Here is a 22858-nt window from a genome sequence, read left to right as displayed (position 1 = left end):
CTTTGTAATTGAACCCGGCAGAACTTCTAGACTTTCACTATGTGTGAGGTCTAGATACCTCAAATGTATCAAATCACCTATTGAGTCCGACAAACTCTTGCTCTTCGAGAAACTCAAGTCCAATGCTCTTAAGTATTTCCAATTAGCTACTAATGCATCCAAGTTCACAATATTGTAAATTACATACTCACTGAATTGAAGAAATGAACGCACCTGGGTTTAATTAAATGAGTAGTTTGTATTTGTACTTTTTGTGACAGCGAGATGACAAACTTTTTTTTTCACATCCCCGTTCATGGTTTTCACCTAACAAATCTCATTTCTCATAACTTCTTGAGCAACATTATGCATTAAATCATGTATCTTACATGATCTAATATATCCATATTCATCTTTCTTTACGTCTTGGAAGAAACATTTATGCAACAAAACCGAAAAATACTCCTCGGCAAGATCTTCAGGGCTTTGATGGTCATCTAACGGAATGTAGCCTTGTGCCATCCAAAGCCTAATCAATGTAACCTTCTCCATCACATAATCTCTAGGAAAAATTGCACAATAGCCAAAACAGCTTTTTAATGGGGATTCAAGTTGATAGTAACTAAGCATCAATGTAGGCATGATGCTATTTTGGCTTCCTTTAATTTTTCCTAACCCCATTTTCTGAATTGAAAGCCACTTTTGTTTGTCTTGGCCATAAAGAAGACTTCCTATCACTCTAATTGCAAGAGGGACGTTCACACATTCCTCAACAATATATTGGCCAATTTTAACCAAGTCATTGGGAAGGCTTGAATGATTAGATCCAAATGCTACTCTTTTAAATAAACACCATGAATTTTCTTTCGACAAGCCTTGCAAATCGTGCCTTGCACCATCTCCTATGATTTCCGCAGTTCGATGTGAACGTGTTGTAACCACAATCCAACTTCCTTTTTGACCTCCCATCAAATATTGCTTCAATGTATGCCAGCGGTCATAATTTTCAGTCCATACATCATCCAAAACAAGCAAGTATTTTTTCCCAGCAAGTTGTTCTCGAAGTTGTCTTTGCAATGCATCCATGGTAGAGCCCTCATTCATCTTATGATTCATAGCTGAAGCTACAATCTTATCAAGAACACCCCGCACATCCAGCAGTTCCTCATTCTCATCAGAGACACAAGTCCACAACCTCAAAGAAAATGCAGTTGTGATTCTAGTATCGTTATACACGAGTTGGGCAAGGACAGTTTTCCCCAACCCTCCAATCCCCACAATTGAAAGGAAAGAGACGTTTTTTTGAACATTAGAATCGAGCAACACACCAATAACCTTCTCCAAATCAAGCTCTCTTCCAATGATATCATCTTCATACACATAAGCACAAGTTTCAAGCCTTCGATTCTTAATAGGATTAGGATCAATGCTCAAGCTGAACCGCTTATCATAAACAATAGCATCCAACTTATTCTTGATCTTCTTAACCCCTTGAGCCATATTGTAAGCTGTACCAAACTTGGTGAAAAGTGAAAGCACACAAACCTTGATACCCTTGGAGAGCTGCTTCCGCTCAGCAAGAGTGACAAACTCATCAAAGAGATCATCGGCTTCATAAACAGCATCCTTGAGTTCTTCAATATAGAGCTGTTCTTGTTCGGACAGCTCTTGCTTGGCCTCAGCATCCTTAAGCACAGCCTTGATTCTTAAGACAGTGCGACGGAGTTCATCGAGTTTGGATTTGTAACCAGCAATGGAGCAGATCTCATTAAGCTGAGAACACTGCAGTGCTGCAAACAAAGTTTGAGCTACAGACATGGCTGTTCCAATATCCATTCTTGGTTGCTGAAGTAGACAGAGAAAATGAGAGTTTGTGAGAGGAAGAGAAAAGGATAAGAAAGTGATAATCAATACACAATACCGAATTTGATTGATGGCTTAATTCCGCATAATAATTAAGGTTGTTAGTAGTACTAACTAACCTGGGTCAATGTTGAAGGTATAAAAAATGATCTGGATTACGTGTGTGCATGTGGGCTAGTTAGTAGAATTTAATACAATGTCAAATTTTTAATATGAATGAGAATGTTGTTAGTGAGCACTGACAAATAAGCTAATAATTGACCAAATTAAAAATAAGTGGGAATGGTGTTAGTGACTACAACATGATATCCGCATTTCATGGAACATCAACTCTATTTTCAAGAGATTTGTGAATAATGAAATGCAACTTTAAAGCAACTAGCCTACAAAGGTATGGGTTAACTTATCTTGGTTAGCCAGGCCATATATTTATAGTTGTTCCGGACTTCCGGTATAGTAGCGAGTTATCTTCGGATAGGATCACGTGTAGGCATGGCGGAGCACATGATAAAGGAAACTTATCTTCTCAAAAATTAACTAATAACATGTGATTTGTGAATCAGAAATCTTATTTTATAACAGTTAAAAAATAAGAAATCATACCCAATTCAAGTCCAAACATTGTGTATCGGCAACACCTTAATTAAAACCAACCCATCAATCGCATGAAGCAATTTCAACTCAGCAAATATTCTCATTTTGTGAACAGGTGGTGTGCAATATATAACTCAGTGATATATATAGGATAATCAAGATAATTGGGAAAATAAAATGAATATGTGTTTTTCTTTTGTTGTGGCCTTACAGTATTTTGTTAGGAACTTGGGATTGGGTAAGAAGGAATTCTCATTGGATTTTTTTGGTGAACTGATTATTTTTTTAAGAAAATTTGAATATAACTATGGTTTGGCCAACTGATCAAACTCAATCTCCCCAATTTCAGTTTCAGAAAATTCAGAAGCATCCATCACAGACATGAAGCCATTTTAACACGAAACGAGGGAAAATTGTACTCCGTAGTAAATATCAACAAAATTTATAAAGAAATTGGTAGTGTGCATTATTATTTTTAGAACAAATAGAGGGAATAAAGAAATGGAAAGCGAGAATGATCGCATGATAATGTACTCCGTAGTAAATATCAACAAAATTAATAATCTTAAGTATAAAGCAATCAAAAGAAATTCAATAGCACCTAAAACTTGGTAGCAGATGTTATTTTGCCATATGACAATAGCAATTAAATTACCAGCTTGATTGCATTTCTACAAATATCAACTAGATCATCGGTATGAACCACAGGAAATTAAAACACCTCACAATTCACACAATCACATAACAGTGCGTGGGAAAAACATAACTGACACACTTGGGAAGGTTCTTCTCAAAAGAAAGCTAAGAAAAAACGATCATAGCGTCCTACAAAAATATAAACGTTACAAGTCTCTTTTGGGAGAACAACTCTGTCTTAAAAAAACATGGCAACATGTACTTTCACAATCACGTACAGAGTAAGAAAGCATGAAAATTTAGAAAGAAATATATACTTAGCTGTCATGCGCTCCCTAATAACTGACATCAAACAATCTTTTGTAGTCACGCAACAAGGAGAGACAAAGCCAGCTCCTCATGAAGCTGCCTCCAACCCCAAAAACATCTGGAATGCCATAAACAATGAAATCCTTGATCTCAAATTGAACATATTAATTCCTTAGCAGTGGTCTCCTCGTGTATCACCAGCACCATTTGTTCCCTAACAGAATACAAGACTAATCATTGGATTATAGCGAAATATCAAAACTTTAGTCCAAGACTCCTTAAAACCATAATATTCATCATCTAGGCAGCATTACACACCCATTGGTTATAACCATGAACTTTGAAGGAAACCCACAAAAGTACCCTCCAAGCAATACAAGACAATCAAACACAAGCATCTTCCAAACAAAATCAAGCACAAACTTCTCTCCATCAACCAAACAAAGGTTTGGCACTTTGAGAGACTTATCTTCCGTATAGACTCACAACATCAATGAGCTAGCTGTATTTCAAATGATGCAGCAACTGCATATCACCAGACTCTTCAATCTTTTCCTCAGTATAAGGAACAAAGCAAGGATCCTTCAACCATATACGTTTATTTTGTTTCTTTCATTGTGAAAGTTCAAAAAAAGAGCACATTATGCAATAAATGGCCTTAGCACTTAGCAGTACAGAGTACATAGGCATACATTGGAAGATATTTGTGAGATTTAGGAAGCAAGAAATCTTAGCAACAATACACTTGAGCTATCCCCAAACCTTAAAAAAAAAATCACCAGCATTATGGATCATAGAAAGTAACTTAGAAATAAATCACATACGAGGGCCTAGAAAACCAAGTTTACAAACATGAGGGCTAGCTAACAGCCAAATAACATGCAGCCATTTGATTACCAGAAACACCAAAATTATGCAAGAGCAATACAGCATAAGCAAAAAAATACTCCGTATGTTCTATACAAACTTCTCCATGACGAAGTAGCTACTTACTAACTTAGCCTTCTTCCAAAGCTTCAATATTCTAAACAAGGCGAGACAAGGCTCTCTCCATGAAGGTCCCTCTAACACAAAATCCATCCGGGATGCCATGATCATACTGAGAACTCTCAGCCCTCTTCCAAGTATCATTTCTAACAGAGTACACATTAATAAACATCTCAGTACAATAAGGTTCATGCTCATTATCAGTGTCATAATACGAAAGCATAACAATCTTATAATTATCTGTAACTGAATCATACCCAAGTCCATACATGGTAAAACTAGCATAAGGATCAATAGCATACCGCGAACTCAGCAACTCCTTCATCTCTCTTGTTGTCGGGTTTACCAACAACATCTTGCTTTCCTCGTCACAAACAAAGACTAAACCATCACAAGAACAAACATTATTAACAAGGGTCGAACCAAAACGATGATCATCAAAACAGAGCTTGGTAGCAAAAGTGGTAATTTCGTCGAACAGGTGGTGGGCATTATTCAATTGGGTTAAATGCAGGGAATGGAGTTCCTCAGAAACTAGGATTAGTGATTGATATTGGTTAGGAAGATGTTTGGTTCGATAAAGGTGGGTTTTGATGAAGTGGGGTTGGGTTAGAACTTAGAAGAGATTTCCATGGCTTTGAAACACACCGTAATCGGCCAATGGATTTAGCAGGTAGTCGTGAAAGTATGTCAAATAAGATTTCTTCTTGATGGATCATCTTTGGGATTTGTGAAACTGGTGGTAATCTCCCAAGTTCAATACGAATTGTTCAGAATTTCAGATGACTGAACGCATCAAATCAATAAATAGTTTAATTTGAAGTGCTAGTACAATCAGTTTTGGACTTTTGGTGGATTATTGTTTTCATTTGGATGAAGAAATTAATCTTACTTCGTAGACCGTGGTTGTTTACTCTAATTGTGGGCTCCATGAGGTCTGTTCAGAATAGACCTGGCAAGTGGTCATTCGGGTCGAGCTGGGTTGGATCACTATCACGTTAGGTCAGGTAATATTCGGGTCGGGTATGGGTCGAGTCGGGTCAATTCAGATTTCGAGTATGACTCGGGTCAATTTTGGGTCGGGTCAATTTCGGGTTAAATACATTCGGGTCAAGTCAAAATTTGGTCGGATCATATTCGGGTTTGATCAAAATATGGTCGGGTAATGTTTGGGTTGTTTCATTTGTGGATCAAGCTCAAATCAATAATTTTATACGGAGTATATATTTTGTTATTGTAACTATCAATTCAATTGATGAGCTTAGCTACGGTTGTATATATACAATTGAGTTATTTTTGGCACAAGAAATTTTTAATTCAATTATAAGGTAATTTTAGTTCAAGACATTTCGGTATTGGGTCTGTTCGGGTATCTAGTCTGTTTGGGTCAAACACTTCGGGACAATTAGGGGCCGAGTCAGTTCGGGTGTCGGGTCAACGTCAGGATCGGGTCAACTCTATTTTCGGATCAAATATGGGTCGGGTCGGGTCGGGTCAATTTTGGGTTTCGAGTCAATGATTTTTAGTCAATTTTGGGTCATTGGGTCTGGGTCTGGGTCAGGATTGCCAAGCCTAGTTCAGAGTGCGGTGTAGACTCTGGACTGCACCAAACCGAAATCATTGTGCAGTTTGATATAATTGGCGGATTTAATTTTGTGGTGTGATTTGGAACTTTGACCAAATTGGTTTGCCATTTTTGTGTTATCGGCACGACATTGACGACATATAATAAAATAAGTTATTTATCAATTTTTGTGTTATCATCTTATCGCACTCGTAAATTTTTTTATTATATGAATTGTTGCTTTTTGCTAAATAATACAGAGTAATACGAAGTATAATATTACAACAACATAAACATAAATAATTAATAAAGTTATTTAAATATACTCATTAAAAAGTTATTCAAAACAAATATTTATCGATTTTTATTTAAAAAAATTAAAAATTGAAAAAACCGAGGCGGCCTGCTGCACGGCTAGCCACGCACGTGGGCCATGTCGTGCCATGGTTTTTTTATATAAACTGCTACATTCAACTAAACCATTCGTAGTCCGCCCGGTAGGGCGAGTCTCTGCTCGATATGTCGCGAGAGCAAAGGAAAATTAAATGTTATTACCGCCCGGTAAGGCCATCGTGGTTGGACACGAGAGCACCCAAAAATTTTATGGGTTGCTTGGTTTCTCTTGCCTGGCAGGGCGCGGAGGGCAATATTGATGTTTATTTTTCAGTTTTGCTTGGTTTAATTTATTGCTCTTGATATAAATATGATAGTTCATATTGTTGATATAACTTCAATAAATCAGTTTTATTCTCATTCTCTTGAAACCTTTTGCAAGTTATTGTTCATCATCCAAGTTACAATTGTTTTTCGCTGTATCTCCGAGTAAATTTCCGTGATACCCGATTATAGTTTAGGGTCGAAATTATACTTTTGGGAAAGTGATCTCGTTCACGCCTCGAATATTTTTCTGTTAATTTCATTTGCAATTTTCTTTGTCACCCTTGTAAACACAAAATCCCCAACAAATAGAGGGGTTGCATTGAATGCGGGCCTGTGGATTGTTCACATACAAGTCTTTCCATGAAGCTCCCTGCAACTCAAGTGTTAAATGAAAACAGAAAATCCCTAGATCTGCTGAATACGACTAATCAACTGTCTACTAACATCCAGCCTTAAGATTTGACTAAAATTTAAAACTGTATTTTGCCAAACAAAATTAAAATTTTATAGTCAACAGAAATGATCTTTGCTTATTAAAATGAATTAAATCTATATTTACTAATAAAATTGTTCCTGCTGAATTATGCTTCCGTTAATGTCCCAGGGCTGGTAATGGTTTACCGTCCAATTGCTCACCTACACAGCCAATACAGATTAGCTAGCCCGGGGGTTATCCGGGAATAACCACTCCGATGCTAAAGTCAGGATCTTTGTGAGAAGAAAGTGAAAGAAGAGAGAGAAAGTGTTTTAGAGAGAGAGAGAGATTCTACCTTTGAAATGAGGATTTGCTTGGGTATTTATAGAAACACAACCAAGCAGGTGCCACCTATACAGATAGGTGGCACACCGACCTTGTAAATAGCAGGTGTCTACGCGGCACCAAGCAACTCTCCACGTGTCAGAGGGACATGCCACGTTCCGAGAAGCAACTCTCCACATGGCAGAGACTGATGCCGGTAAGGACATGAATTATTCAATGATTAACGAGGGTTTTAAACTGCACGACACTCTTTTACCGGCATATTATAGATGCTATCGGTATATCCCGTACAACTAGCCCCCCAAGTGAGGACGTTAGTAAAACTGACGTGCTCACTTGCGATGGAACACGGTGCTGGTACACAATATACCATACAAGAATGATGAGAAAACGAAAAAATCTACGATTTTGGCCCCTAAGTGAGCAAATTGACGATAGTACTTTGCTCAATTTAAGACAAAAAAATCTACGATTTGCCCCCCAAGTGAGCAAATTGCCGATAGGACTTTGCTCAATTGAAGACGAAAAAATCTACGATTTGCCCCCTAAGTGAGAAAATTGCCGATAGGACTTTGCTCAATTGAAGACGAAAAAATCCACGATTAGCCCCCCAAGTGAGCAAATTGCCGATAGGACTTTGCTCAATTGAAGACGAAAAAATCTGCGATTTTTCCCCCAAGTGAGCAAATTGCCGATAGGACTTTGCTCAATTCAAACTAAAACCGAAAATAGTAGTGAATATGGTTTCACTTTATTTGAATTTTTCCCCAGGATTTGGCGGGAAAATTAATAAAATAATGGGGCACGTGTCAGCCATCAAAGTAGGGTGTTTTTGAAAAGGCGTTTTATTACAGCCGTTGGATCGCATGCAGTAAATGTCACATCAACCGCTTCATTTGGACAGTATAAATAACGAATTTCGTACTTTTGACCCTTAGCTTCATTTCCTCTGCGAAAAAATTTCGAAAAATTTCTACTTCATTTCGCTCGTAGCACGCACATATTTCTGCGATTCAGGGGTCGATTTGTCAAAGGTTTGTTCAGTTGTGTTGTGACCGGTGTTTGTAAACGGAGGACACTTAATTCCTGAGTTACGCTTTCAAGAGTTGAGTTCAAAAGAGGTAAAAAAACCCTAACTTTCTTTTTGATTTCTCTCTGGTTTGTGGTTAAGTAGATTTTGCGTTTATTTCATTATTTGTGAATGTCTGGTTCTGGAATGCATGCAAATACGGGTAAAGCCAATGAGGCTGAACTCTGTACACCCTTAACTTCTGTAGAAGAAAGAGAAGCTTATTACCCTCATAAGTTTCTGGCTGACGCCGAGAAGGCTTTGCGTCCTACCAACCCCGATATTCCGGAGGACACAGAGATTGCCGATGTTGAGCCTATTAGCGTTCGTTATCAATTGAGGTAAAATTTGGATTTATTTAATCAATACGGCACTAATATTGACAGGATGCCGAGAACAAAACACACCAGTTACCAACCTGAGGTTGGTGAGAGCAGTAGACGCTCTAGTGGGGGAGAAGATGGTGATCCTGGGCATGAAGCTTCGGATATCAGAGAAGAAGATATCTTGTCAGTAGAGGAAAGTTTGGAACGACAAGGAAGTAGGGGTGAAAGCATTGGTGATGAGGAAGATGAAGAGCAATCATAAAGGCTTGGGGAGGGAGAAGATGATGACGAAGAAGACGAGACCGACGAGGATGTTCGGGCCGACTTCAATCTTGCTGCTCAGATTGCAGAAGAGGAGCGACTCGATGAGGAATACGACTCAGATCAAGATGATCCTAAGTATCTAGAACCCCAAGAAATTCCCAGCAGCTATGAGATAACTGAGTCAGTTGTGGATCCGATATGGTTGCAGACAGCCACCGAGAAAGACTATTGCCGACATGGCAAACGCTTCTACCGTCTTCCTGACGGCTATGAACTGAGGCTACCAAGCGAAGGTCAAACGGCTTTGGATTGCCCTGCCGGCCACATTGTCGTGTATGCAAAACATTTAGAATTTGGTTTACGGTTTCCACTTCATCATTATATCGAAAAAATATTCAGGGCTTGGAACGTTTCAATTGCACAGTTAACGCCTCCAACCATCCGAAATATAGTGTCTCTTGTCTGGGTTATGATATTTATGGACTTTCCCCTTACCTTGAACTTGTTTCGGAGATTGCACTGGATCAAGAGAGATAGCCAGTCACCCGGATGGTGGTCCCTTTTTACCGCTCCCGGTAAATGCACTGTGTGGCCAAAATTGACCAGTTGCAAGAACTGGAAGAAAGAATTTTATTTTATGAGTGTTCCCGACGATTTTACCGTCCGTAGGACATTTCATCACCCACACAGCATGTTCGAGACCATACGGTCGAGAGCATTAGGAAAGATGGAGAAAAAAGCTTTTAAGTGGTTTAATTGTACATATGTTAGTGCTGGTAAGAAGAATAAAGCTGTTCCGGGGGTGTGGCTACCCCATTGTAATTATATACTGGGCAACGCCCCTCTTTCTCATGTCGGTCTCTGCCATACCGATGCTTTTGGTATGGAAACATTTATAAATTATATACATTTGCTTATATTTATCTTTACTGTACTCGTGATTTGCCTTTTGGAATTAATTTTGATAAGTGTTTTGCCTGCTTATTCTCTTACCTGCCTGCGTGTATTTTACTTACACTTGTTTTAACGCCCAAGTTTACCTTTACGATGTCGGTTTATTGACATTTATTATCGGTTTTTCTTCCGTCAGGTATTGACAAACTTGACTTCAGCCGACTAGGGTTGCATCCTGACGGGAGAGTGAAGCAACAGTGCCCGGATCGGCCAAAGAAGTCATACGACACCCTGCCCAATTTCGCCACCAGAGCGTCGAAAAGAAAAAGAAGAAGACAACAAGATATGGCTCCTACCGAACGCACTACCAAACCCCGCACCCTAGCTGTGAAAAGGGGTGGCGGGAATGCGTCTAAGAGGACTTCTGAGCCCTCCGACCGAGATCCACAAAAGAAGCAGAAAAAACACGACGGCGATACGGTCCCTCTCCATCAGGAGACTTGGCCGGAAGGAGATCCAAAAGGTCTTGGCGTCAGCAGCGAGGTCAAAACTGGCCAGATGGCCAGCATTGAAAAGCCTCCAAGCAAGGAGTCAACAATCATCTCGGGGCGCACTGGCGGCCCTGGCAAGAATGCTTTCGTCCCGGCTCTCGTCGGTGACTTTATCGAGATTCCTCATGTCAGAATCCCGGCAGAAGTCGCTGACGAGTTGGCTGCGCCCTTTGGTGCTGCCGGTGACCCATGGCACCCCAGGATCAACGTTAATCGCGGGGAGTTTGTTCTCTATGACGACCCTGAGACTGGCGGAAGCATGGGGTGGAGGGTACTCAAGGACTTGGCGACGCCAGCCGACAGGCCTGCCAATCGCGTTGCTGCTCCCTGCGGTCAGCTGATGAACAATATGCTCCGGGTAAGACAACATTCTTACCTGTAGATACGTATCATTTCTATGTTATATATCTGTGTTATTTATATTTATTATTATTATTATTATTATTATTATTATTATTATTATTATTATTATTATTATTATTATTATTATTATTATTATATATTTTTTTTTACTAACGGCAATTTCTGTTTATCGTCAACTAGACCGTCTACTCTACTGTCGAAGTGGTACACATGTACCAGCATTATCAGCGCGCCGCCGATAACGCCGAGACCAAGCTGAAGAAGGATGACGACGCTTGTAAGCTCGTCATCAAGGAGCGCGGTAAGGTTAAATCTGATATGAAGACCTTGCAAAAGCAAGTATCTGAGCTAAACAAGAAGCTGACGGACCAGGAGCAGTTACAAAAAAAGGTAGCCAGCCTCGAGCAGAGTCTCAAGGACGAGAGGGAGGCTAAGGCGAAGCTGGCCAAAAAAGTTGAGGAAATGGAGCGTGATAAGCCGGGAATCAGGCGCCGAGCCGTTAATCGGTTCCTGCAGACCGACCTTTATGCCAACTTGTTGGTTGACCGGTACACTGCCGGCTGGGTCTCTGCGCATCGCTGTGTGTGCAAAGCTGAGGGGTGGGACTCGACGAAATGGAAGGCCGTCGAGAAGGCTTTTAATGAATAAAGGAACCACTCTCCTACCAGCTATGAGAGTGAATATTTTGACGAGCTCCCACCGCATGCTATGATAACAAACTTAGACCCACGCGAATTGCCAGAAGTGGAGTTTGATGACGGCCTGATCAGTAGCCCTGTTACCACTCATGCTGGTAAAGATGGGTCTGCCGGTCCCTCAAACAATGAAATTGTGAAAGAGCCCGTTAACGCGGCTGAAACAGCAAAGGAGGTCGACAAGAATTAACAAGGAGGGCGGTCATCGTTGAACTTTTATATTTGTCTGTATCTGTATCTGTGCTTCAAACAATTTATATTTGTCTGTATTTATGCAACATTTTTCTTTTAACCGTTGAATACATTATCTGCGTACGTCTATATTTAAAACAATTATCTCTCAGTACTTAGTTTATTTGTTTCTTTACCATAATTCTTACTAGCGTGCGTATTTTTCTTATACTATGGTCGTTGCTTACCTTTTAACTAACACATGATGAATGTATGTCTTGAATCGTTTCTTAGCTATTCTCTCGGTTTTTAACACAAATTTACGTTTTTCGGCATTTTAAACTCTGTTATCGGTATTTTCAAGTTACACCCTTGTAGGGAATAGTTTCAAGCCTTTAAAATCCCACTAGCTTGAACCCCACTGTGATCATACACTAAATTACTGTGGCGTCCAAAAGGGAAAAAGATAGAGCAAAAGAGTCACCAACAAGTTTTTAAGGAACTTGTAAACCGTTCACGTGGTGAAGGTTACACCCCTTAACGATCCAAGAGATCGTCAACTCCATAAGGTCATGAACCAAATAAGGGTTTGAGGATGATGGTACAAATCCAACCTAAAAGAGATTGAACCTGCCCTAATAATAGGCCTCTACTTTATTCTGCTCGTATTCACGTGCGCTTTATGACTAACATACAATCAATAGGATTAACCCTAAACCTGTTTAATCTATGTTGGTTGAATTTAATGCACATATAAACTATTATTGGCGATCACTTGAATTTATAATCAAAGTTAACCAACAAGATTATTAATTATCTTATTAAGCGTGTTTGCAAATACCAATTCCTTTTAACATGCAATAAAGGTGTGATCAAGCAATAACAATAATAAATATCAAGCAACACAATAAATAATCAATATCATTAATAATAATCAATCATAATCATGTTAAAGCATAGCAAGATCCTAAGCATGATACTAACAAGAATTAATATTAGGAAGAACATAGGAAGCATCATAACAATCATATTTAATATTAAAAATACCCTAGACATGATACTAGGAATATCATAATAACAATGTAAACATGATTTCTACATCATAAATCAATTCATCAATAAAATCCCTTAAAGTACTTACTTGGATGCCTCGTACCTCTTTCTAATAACAAAATACACACGTTAGTAACTTCAAGGAAAATAATAAACAAAACAATTAAATTAAATAATTGAAAGAGAGATTTGGGACCAAATCCTCAGAAATTAAAACCTTTCACGTCTAGGGCGAAGGCAACTTCGAATATGGCTAGGCGTTTCTAGATCTTGTGAATGTGGAATTTTGTATGAAAGAGCAAGAAAGAAAATAAAGAATGAATTTCAAAGAAAAGGAGTATTGAAAGAGATGAAGAGTTGATGAATGATTTTGTGAATGAAAAGAGTTGATGAATGAAGAAGAGAATTGATGAATGATGAAGATAGTTGGTGAACGATAGATGTCGATGATGAATGAAGAGAATTAATGAATGGTAATTGATGATGAAAACGGAGTATTTGATACGATATTTATAGAGAAAATCATCCAAAAAAAGATAATTTATCAAAACAGAGTCTGAAGACCACAAAAACACATTGGCGCCAGCCCTGGCTCATTGGCGCCAGGACTAGTGGCTAGCGCCAGGCGCCAATGGCTGGCGTCTGGCGCCAATCCTGGTTCCAGGCGCCAAGGCCTGGGGTTGGACGCCAAATTGGATTTCAACGCGTTTTCGAAAATCTGATAAATTTCCCGTACTGGAAGATAAAATAATATAATTTCAATCGAAAATGCTATTTGATCTTGATTAAAACTCTGAAGAATCCTAATTGAATTAAGAATGATAAGACCTTCTAGAATGTTCTAGAAGACTAAAACCATTCCTAATTACATTAGGAATGATAAATCATATTAGGCCCTCCCCTAGATCATTGGGCCGTACTTAAAGCTCAAACCGGGCCCAGTTTAGTAAATTGGCCATAACTTCCTCAATATTCATCGGAATTGGGCTTATAATATATCGTTGGAAAGGTCTTTGCAAACCCCATCCAACTACACCACTATTGGACCCATATCATGGACCAACCAAACTGGATTGGCTGTTTTCTTAAAATAAAGTTTTTAAAAACAGAGAGAAAAGAAAATAAATAAAACTTTCCGCAACAATAGACCTTTCCACACTTTCGTTTCATTCGATTATGATTCGACGTGAAAGTTACTCATCACTGGGTTTGGTTTTGGGGAGACACAAATGGGTGTCTACAGAAGCCCCCACTTTGACTGAGTTTGGAGAAACGCAAGTTTCGAAAACGAAAGTCAAAGTAGCGATAGGGACGGAGAATGATTCAGAATGTTCTGCGATCCTAAATCAATCTTATAACGCCGATACCTGCAAAACTAGCATTAGTTAAACAGATAAAAGAGTTAAGAAACGCGTATCTTGCACCGTCGAGCACACGTCTCTGAAAGTAACCGATTTGTTGTATTTTGTTGTTGTTTTGATGACCTTCTACAAGCTAGAGAATGCCATCCCACCTGAAAACCGCTACGCCTTGTAACTGCTTCCAAATTAGAAGATTGCTTCGCCTGAAACTATCCTCTCCACTGTGATAATATTCCACGTCCAAGGGAACATCATCGAAGATTATTTCTCTTGAAACAATCCTCATCCGCATTGATAATATTCCGCGTCCAAGGGAATTGCTTCCCTTGAAACAATCCTTAGTTTTTTGTGACAACCCTCCACAATCTAGGGAACATCATCTTGCTGTTTGTTTTGACGATCTTCCGTAATCTAGGGAACGCCATCGATCAATGTTGCTATATCTTGAGCCTTTTCTTGAATCATAGTGACAACTTTTCCAATCATAGCAAAAGTCGTCGAAAACTGCCCATCTCGTGCTATCTTCTCAAATCTTGGGTGACAACCTCCACAATCTTAGCGAATGCCGTCGAAGACAGCCCATCTCGTGCTATCTTCTCAAATCTTGGTTGACAACCTCCACAATCTTAGCGAATGCCGTCGAAGACCGCCCATCTCGTGCTATCTTCTCAAATCTTGGGTGACAACCTCCACAATCTTAGCGAATGCCGTCGAAGACCGCCCATCTCGTGCTATATTCTCAAATCTTTGGTGACAACTTCCACAATCTTAGCGAATGTTGTCGAAAATAACTTTACTTGAAGTCATCCTCAGTTGTTGCGATAATATTCCAAAGAAAATTACTGAAGACCAACACTTGTCGATCTTTAAAGCTTGCTCGAACTTTGCTTCCACTATGTTTGTACGTCGGCGCTTTCGTTGCTTTGAACCTATACGTCGGTGCCTTTTCTGCTTTTGAGCCAATGCCTAGGCGCTTTAAGCTAAGTGAGACGATCTTTCATCAGGTCGATCACTTATTGCAATTGTAATCAAACTGACTACTTAATCATGTCAAATTGCTTATAAAGGCTAACTGGCGTACCAAGGAACCTGAAATTGTTGTATGAAGTTGAAATCACCTTTCTGGGAGGCTTCGAGCTCTGTCGTTGCTGAGATATTTCTGGCGCCAAGAATTGGGGTAGGGTCCTCCCTGTTCTGCTGCACCTGTATTTATTTTGACTATAGAACTTTGCCAATTTCTTTAATTATCTTAGGGTTGACCTAAGGCTTAACGTTGCTTGACTCATTGACTAGACACGACTCAAGGTATAAACTTGACTCGATATGTTTGACTGACTCGAGGTTGACTCGACTCGAAGTGTAATGACACATGTGACTCGAATCAAAGTGATATGACACGACATGACTCAATGTGTACATGACTCGTGTGTGCATTGTAATGTGATTGTGCGACTCGAAAATGCCAAAAAAGCAAAAATTTTCCGTCAATTTGTGGAGGGTACCGACTTTCTCCCGAAAAAGAAAGACGCGAAAAAGAATCAAAATTTTGAAGATGCATGTTGAATGAGCTTAGTCAAATGTCATTTGATACTATCTCTCAAGGTGCAGGGATTAATCCATCCTAGGCTATCTCAACTATTGACTCAATGAAAGTATTAGGGTAACTTAGGCACGGAGGTTAAGTACTTCATACTTCGATGCAATGATGATTATGATTGATGAATGATTTTGACGAAGCATGCTTCAGTGTTAAGATTTCATGACAAAGGATTCCTAAGGGAAAGTATATTTGGTCATGTATGTGTGCAGTGTGTGAAAGTGACACTAAAGCTAGGCCACAAGAGCTAAGTGTGTGGAAAAATATATTGAAAAGAGTCAAATGGTGGTGACTCTTAGGCTAGGTAAGCTAATGATGTAGGGATCAAGCCCCCAAGTCTAGCTCTAAGTGAAAAAGGATGAGCATAGGAAATCCCTTGATATGATCATGGTGTAAGTGTGTGAATGTGAATATGAATGCATGTTTATTACGGCCGCACCTCGATGTGAGGTTGCCTACGTATCCGTTAGGAATCAGGCCGAACGTAGCTCTAGCCGAACCTCGCACAAGTGTGTGTATACCTCAAAAAGGTCTATTAAGGGTTGTAACGTGGTTAGGCTAAAGGCTGAGGAAGAAGGGGATAAAGGCTCAAGACCCTAGATAAGCCCCCAAGGTGTGCAACCTTGCTTTTGAATATTTGTATTTTTATGCTTGAGGTTTTCTACTCTTGTTCATTAGCATTTATTTTATTTTTGTAAGTGTGGGCAATCCCGATCATGCGGTCTATCACTCACTTGGCATTCATGTTTCTCAGGCACGGTACCGAGCACTCAATAAGAGACGCAATCTAAGACATGCTCTTATCGAAGATATTTTCATATCAAAGACATTGGAACACTTGCCCTTTTGTACACTTTTATTTATTTTTTGCTATTTTGATTTTCTGAAATCACTCAAGCTCTTTTTTTTTAGAATTGCATAAGTTACACACCATCCCATCCCAAGGTTAGGTAGATGTAGGTTGAAAAAGAAAGGTTTATCGTTAGACGAGGCTCAAAGTGGTTTATGAAGAAAGGATTGTATAATTGAAGGGCGAAAGGAGATATGATGTGGCTACAAGGGGTGCCTCGAATCCTTAGTATACCTTGTGCTTAATTCGACATGGATTTTTTTTGTATTTTTTTATTTTTATATTTGATGCAATATAATGAAATGATCACATATAAAGAAATAAATGCTCATTTTAAAAAAAAAAGGAAAAGAAAGAAAAACTACAAAAATAATCTAAAGGAAAAGAAAAGGTGCCTATGCTAGACTTGTTGGGGAAAGAAAAGATGAAAAAGAAAAGGAAAAAAAAAGGCCATGAAATCTTGTCGTAGCAGCTCGCCTCTTGTCTTGTGTTGTTTCCTTTATCATCACTCGCTCTTCTTGTTAACTGGAGGCATGGGAAGCTTGTTATTATCAATCAAATGTTGGATAGCCTCCTTTAGCTTCCAACAGCTCTCAGTAGTATGACCCCTACCTTGATGGTACTTGCAGTGTTCGTCTGGATTCCAACTAGGCAATCTCTTTTCAGGTGCGGGATCTTGAATAGGTCCAATGGTAGTAATGAGTCCTTTGGCATGGAGTCGATCGAAGGCAGTATCGTAGCTCATCCCAATGGGGGTGAAGTCTTTCCTTAGTTGCTTCTTAGATCCTTGGTTATCTATGGCTAAAACTTCACTGAGATCAAAGGTACTAACATTGTTACTAGAGTGGGCGTTTTCGAAAGAAGAAGGATTGTCGTTCTTCTTTCCTTTCCAGCCACCGTGGTTACTATTGTTAGTAGTTTTTTGCTTTGCGAGGTCATCTTCGATCTCGATACCTACGTCATAGACGGCCTTGAAAGTATTCAAGTTGTGTTGATATTTTAAGTGCTTTGAATACTTTTCTTGGAGATTCTTGATAAACATCCTCACGGATTCTTTTTCAGTGGGGACTTCAATCATCTTAGCGGAAGTTTCCCTCCACTTATTAAAGAAAGAAGTAAAGCCTTCATTTTCTTTTTGTCTTAGCATCTCAAGTTGTCTATGATCGGTTTCAACTTGGATATTGCACTTGTACCTATCAACGAAAGCGTTTACTATTGATTCCCAGGTAGAGGTTTTCTCCTTGTTAAGGGAGAAGAACCATTGTTGGCAAACGGTTTCAAGAGATAGTGGGAACAGAGAGGGGAAAACCTTCTTATCGATACCCTTAATGGTCATTATAGTTTCAAAAGCTCTTAGATGGAAGTAAGGGTTATCTGTTGCCCTGAATTTTGGGATGTCGTTGGCATTGAAATTCTGCGGAAGAAGAACTTTGTCCACCGAGACCCCTTGTGATGTAAGCTCTTGAAACTTGTAATCGCTAGACAACTTGCTTAGGCTCTCTTGCATGATGTCCATCTGTTGTTGCTTCACGGGATCATCAACCTTGAGGGTGAGTAGCTTCAGTGTTTCAATCATGGTAACCAATTGGTTCCTAAGCTCATTGACTTCTTCTTGAGTTGCCATTATCTTCTTAGCCTTCCTCTTTTGATGAATCGGTTTATCAAAAAACGAAACTTGAATAAAGAGGTTGTCCTTGATTAATCGCCCTTCTCTCTTTGACCAAGTACTATGGGAAAGGAATTTGGGGATACTTATTGTTAATAATTTGACTCAAACTTTATTCAACATGCAATGGATGGAGGAAGTGAAGAAAAATTGGAATAAAAAGTGAAAGAAGATTTAGATGGAGGGATATGGAGAATTAGGAATAGAATGTACCCCAACTCAAATGACGGAAAGATCGACTCATGCATGGACCTACGACATGGTCATGGTGATGTGTACTCAAAGTGTGTGCTAAGACTAGTGAGTGTAGGTGACATGTTGAGACTCGTGTCATGACCATGTGGCTAAACCATGTGACCAAGACTCGATTAATGACTTGACAAGGTGTTATTGACAGCGAAAATTAACCGAATTAATTAGTAAACTGGTTAATTAGACCCTAGGTGATGACTCGACAAATAATCCGAACTGTCGGCCAAGCGACAGGACTGGCGTCACAACATAGTGATTGGCGCCAGACTTTTTAGTAATTGTCTGGCGCTACGCACTATACAGCGGCGCTACAACTCAGACTTTGGCGCCAATATTGGTGCTTCGGTCTGGGACTGTTTTCGGTATTATTAGTCAACTGGGGTATGCCTAAAGTCGTACTAGGTCAATTCCGATTTAAAAGAAACTTTATTGACTCGAATTAATTTATTAATTAGGCAAAGTTATTAAAGTCATTAATTATAATCTCAACACAAATCAACAAACGGTTAAGAGGAGCATAGGATATATATGCACAAAAAATAATGCTCAATTAGTCAAGTAGGCACAACATGATGCAATGAGTTCGCAACCTAACCATGGCTCTAGTTCTCTAAAGTTCAGGATATGGTTTAGTCAAATAGGGTCCATGGTTAATTGTCCATATGCACCGCGTAGAAGCCTAACCGTGAAGGGTTAACGCGTGTGGATAGAACACCGCGAGTTTTTAGAAAAAACTCACTTCCATGGTTTGGTGAATTCAACCTCTCAGATGTACCCTTTGTTGCCAGGAGCGTTCAATCGGGTAGATAGAGCATGAATTCCCAGAGGGTTATGTCCATATGTAGAACACATATGGGTTTCAGAAAAGTGAGAAAAAAATTCAATCAGGAAGCAGGATCGAGCAAACAATACGAAAAACCGGTCGAAATTAGAACGCATATTTCTGGCTTGGTATTGGGGGAAATTGGCGCCAGCAAACAGAGACTGGCGCCAACTTTTAACTGTAGCGCCTGGCGCCAATATTGGTGTCTGGCGCTACGGCTAAATGTTTGGCGCCAAGCTCTGGCCCCTGACGCTACTTCCCACATGCCTCAGCAGCTTTCTGTGCTCAATAAAATCATCCAGTTTCGCGTGGCGTTATTTCAGTCCTAGTTGTGAAAGACATTTCTCAAGTTTCCTACGTGTAAAATCCTATGTTTTTTACTCATTACAGATGGTCTTTCCAATGAGAACCTTTTTATGCATATGACAATAATGTTAATCAAAATTACGCACATGAAATACTTAGAACTTTTCGAGTCTCATCCACTCATTCTAAATCATTGCCGAAACAAATTCAGGAATTAAAATAGAAATCCTCCCCAGTGGAGTCGCCAAAAACTGTAGGGAATAGTTTCAAGCCTTTAAAATCCCACTAGCTTGAACCCCACTGTGATCATACACTAAATTACTGTGGCGTCCAAAAGGGAAAAAGATAGAGCAAAAGAGTCACCAACAAGTTTTTAAGGAACTTGTAAACCGTTCACGTGGTGAAGGTTACACCCCTTAACGATCCAAGAGATCGTCAACTCCATAAGGTCATGAACCAAATAAGGGTTTGAGGATGATGGTACAAATCCAACCTAAAAGAGATTGAACCTGCCCTAATAATAGGCCTCTACTTTATTCTGCTCGTATTCACGTGCGCTTTATGACTAACATACAATCAATAGGATTAACCCTAAACCTGTTTAATCTATGTTGGTTGAATTTAATGCACATATAAACTATTATTGGCGATCACTTGAATTTATAATCAAAGTTAACCAACAAGATTATTAATTATCTTATTAAGCGTGTTTGCAAATACCAATTCCTTTTAACATGCAATAAAGGTGTGATCAAGCAATAACAATAATAAATATCAAGCAACACAATAAATAATCAATATCATTAATAATAATCAATCATAATCATGTTAAAGCATAGCAAGATCCTAAGCATGATACTAACAAGAATTAATATTAGGAAGAACATAGGAAGCATCATAACAATCATATTTAATATTAAAAATACCCTAGACATGATACTAGGAATATCATAATAACAATGTAAACATGATTTCTACATCATAAATCAATTCATCAATAAAATCCCTTAAAGTACTTACTTGGATGGCTCGTACCTCTTTCTAATAACAAAATACACACGTTAGTAACTTCAAGGAAAATAATAAACAAAACAATTAAATTAAATAATTGAAAGAGAGATTTGGGACCAAACCCTCAGAAATTAAAACCTTTCACGTCTAGGGCGAAGGCAACTTTGAATATAGCTAGGCGTTTCTAGATCTTGTGAATGTGGAATTTTGTATGAAAGAGCAAGAAAGAAAAGAAAGAATGAATTTCAAAGAAAAGGATTATTGAAAGAGATGAAGAGTTGATGAATGATTTTGTGAATGAAAAGAGTTGATGAATGAAGAAGAGAATTGATGAATGATGAAGATAGTTGGTGAACGATAGATGTCGATGATGAATGAAGAGAATTAATGAATGGTAATTGATGATGAAAACGGAGTATTTGATACGATATTTATAGAGAAAATCATCCAAAAAAAGATAATTTATCAAAACAGAGTCTGAAGACCACAAAAACACATTGGCGCCAGCCCTGGCTCATTGGCGCCAGGACTAGTGGCTAGCGCCAGGCGCCAATGGCTGGCGTCTGGCGCCAATCCTGGTTCCAGGCGCCAAGGCCTGGGGTTGGACGCCAAATTGGATTTCAACGCGTTTTCGAAAATCTGATAAATTTCCCGTACTGGAAGATAAAATAATATAATTTCAATCGAAAATGCTATTTGATCTTGATTAAAACTCTGAAGAATCCTAATTGAATTAAGAATGATAAGACCTTCTAGAATGTTATAGAAGACTAAAACCATTCCTAATTACATTAGAAATGATAAATCATATTAGGCCCTCCCCTAGATCATTGGGCCGTACTTAAAGCTCAAACCGGGCCTAGTTTAGTAAATTGGCCATAACTTCCTCAATATTCATCGGAATTGGGCTTATAATATATCGTTGGAAAGGTCTTTGCAAACCCCATCCAACTACACCACTAATGGACCCATATCATGGACCAACCAAACTGGATTGGCTGTTTTCTTAAAATAAAGTTTTCAAAAACAGAGAGAAAAGAAAAGAAATAAAACTTTCCGCAACACTAGACCTTTCCACACTTTCGTTTCATTCGATTATGATTCGACGTGAAAGGTACTCATCACTTGGTTTGGTTTTGGGGAGACACAAATGGGTGTCTACAACCCTACCAATAATACTCCCCGAGTTTTTCGGCAAAATTTATTCATAAATAAATTTTGGGAAAACTCTGTAGTGCCTGTATTGAATATCGGATGTGAAACATACCGAGATAAAGTATCCAACCTTTGTCAGGCTGAGCAAAGGCAGTGGATCAGACCGCACTTTCAACTCCCCTTGAGGTCCATTATTATTTCATTTCATTATTTTTCCCTCACTTGAACGACCGAGTCAGCTAGCTAGGCTGTGATCAGATCGTATCGAAAGTAGGCAGAGTTATTGTATTTCATAGGTATTAAAATAGGTTACAATGCTAGTAAATTCCATAAACATACGTATGACAACATGTCATCAAAATTTATACTACACAAAATAGAACACATTTAAACTTCACATGAAATACTTCTTTAACACACTAGCGTTCCAGACATTCTTCAGGGGTACTCCTTCAAGGGTCATAAGCCGATAATACCCTTGCCGGAGTGTTTCATATATTTGTTAAGGCCCTTCCCAGGTTGCAGTAAATTTACCCTCTGCGTTCCCTTTTCCGGTTGCGGATGTTCTACGCAGAACTAAATCACCATCTTCCATGGGCCGATAATTGACGCGCCGATTATAAGCGTGGCTCATCCGGTTTTTGTATGCCGCATATTTTATGGCAGTCGTCAGCCTCACTTCCGGTAGAAAATCCAATTGCTGTCGAAGCAACAAATCATTTTGACTTTCGTAAAAGTGTTGTACCCGGAAAGTAGGTAGTCCCACTTCCGCCGGAACCACTGCCTCTGAGCCGAAAGCAAGGTTGAAAGGTGATTCCCCCGTAATTTCTCTTGTTGTCGTACGGTTCACCCACAGAATCTCAGGTATCAGATCCGCCCACAAGCCTTTGGCGTCTTCTACTTTTTTCTTAACTGCCCCTAGTATCTGCTTGTTAGCGGCCTCAGCCTGGCCGTTTGACTGCGGGTGACATACCGCCGCATACGCAAACTTCACTTTTTATATGCTTAGAAAGTTCTTTACCGGGCTACAGTCAAATTATGATCCGTGATCAAACACCATTGCTGTCGGCAATCCGAATCGTGTAAAGATGTTCTTCCA

At 39.2% G+C, this 22858-nt stretch overlaps 1 protein-coding gene across 2 annotated transcripts; it reads right to left on the bottom strand.

Annotated features, from left to right (window-relative positions):
* Nucleotides 1-280: 280 nt before the first annotated feature.
* Nucleotides 281-5261, bottom strand: LOC110705355 (disease resistance protein RGA2-like). 2 transcript variants are annotated; one of them, XM_021883200.1, is made up of 3 exons: nucleotides 4626-5261; nucleotides 4375-4514; nucleotides 281-3595 (listed from the first exon to the last, which is right to left on the bottom strand). In XM_021883200.1, the coding sequence occupies exon 3, from the start codon at nucleotides 1813-1815 to the stop codon at nucleotides 307-309; it is 1509 nt and encodes a 502-aa protein (XP_021738892.1). In that variant the 5' UTR covers nucleotides 1816-3595; nucleotides 4375-4514; nucleotides 4626-5261; the 3' UTR covers nucleotides 281-306. The 2 variants fall into 2 exon arrangements, with proteins under 2 accessions (XP_021738892.1, XP_021738893.1); XM_021883201.1 differs by having other exon boundaries at nucleotides 4671-5261.
* Nucleotides 5262-22858: the final 17597 nt, after the last annotated feature.

This window comes from Chenopodium quinoa, unplaced genomic scaffold, assembly GCF_001683475.1.
Source record: "Chenopodium quinoa cultivar QQ74 unplaced genomic scaffold, ASM168347v1, whole genome shotgun sequence".
NCBI lineage: Eukaryota > Viridiplantae > Streptophyta > Magnoliopsida > Caryophyllales > Amaranthaceae > Chenopodium > Chenopodium quinoa.
Note: the sequence above shows the minus strand (reverse complement) of the source record. Positions and strands in the feature narration are given on the sequence as shown.

Coding starts and splice junctions, on each gene's coding strand:
- LOC110705355 (XM_021883200.1), bottom strand. CDS start 1,815: ATGGATATTGGAACAGCCATGTCTGTAGCTCAAACTTTGTTTGCAGCA.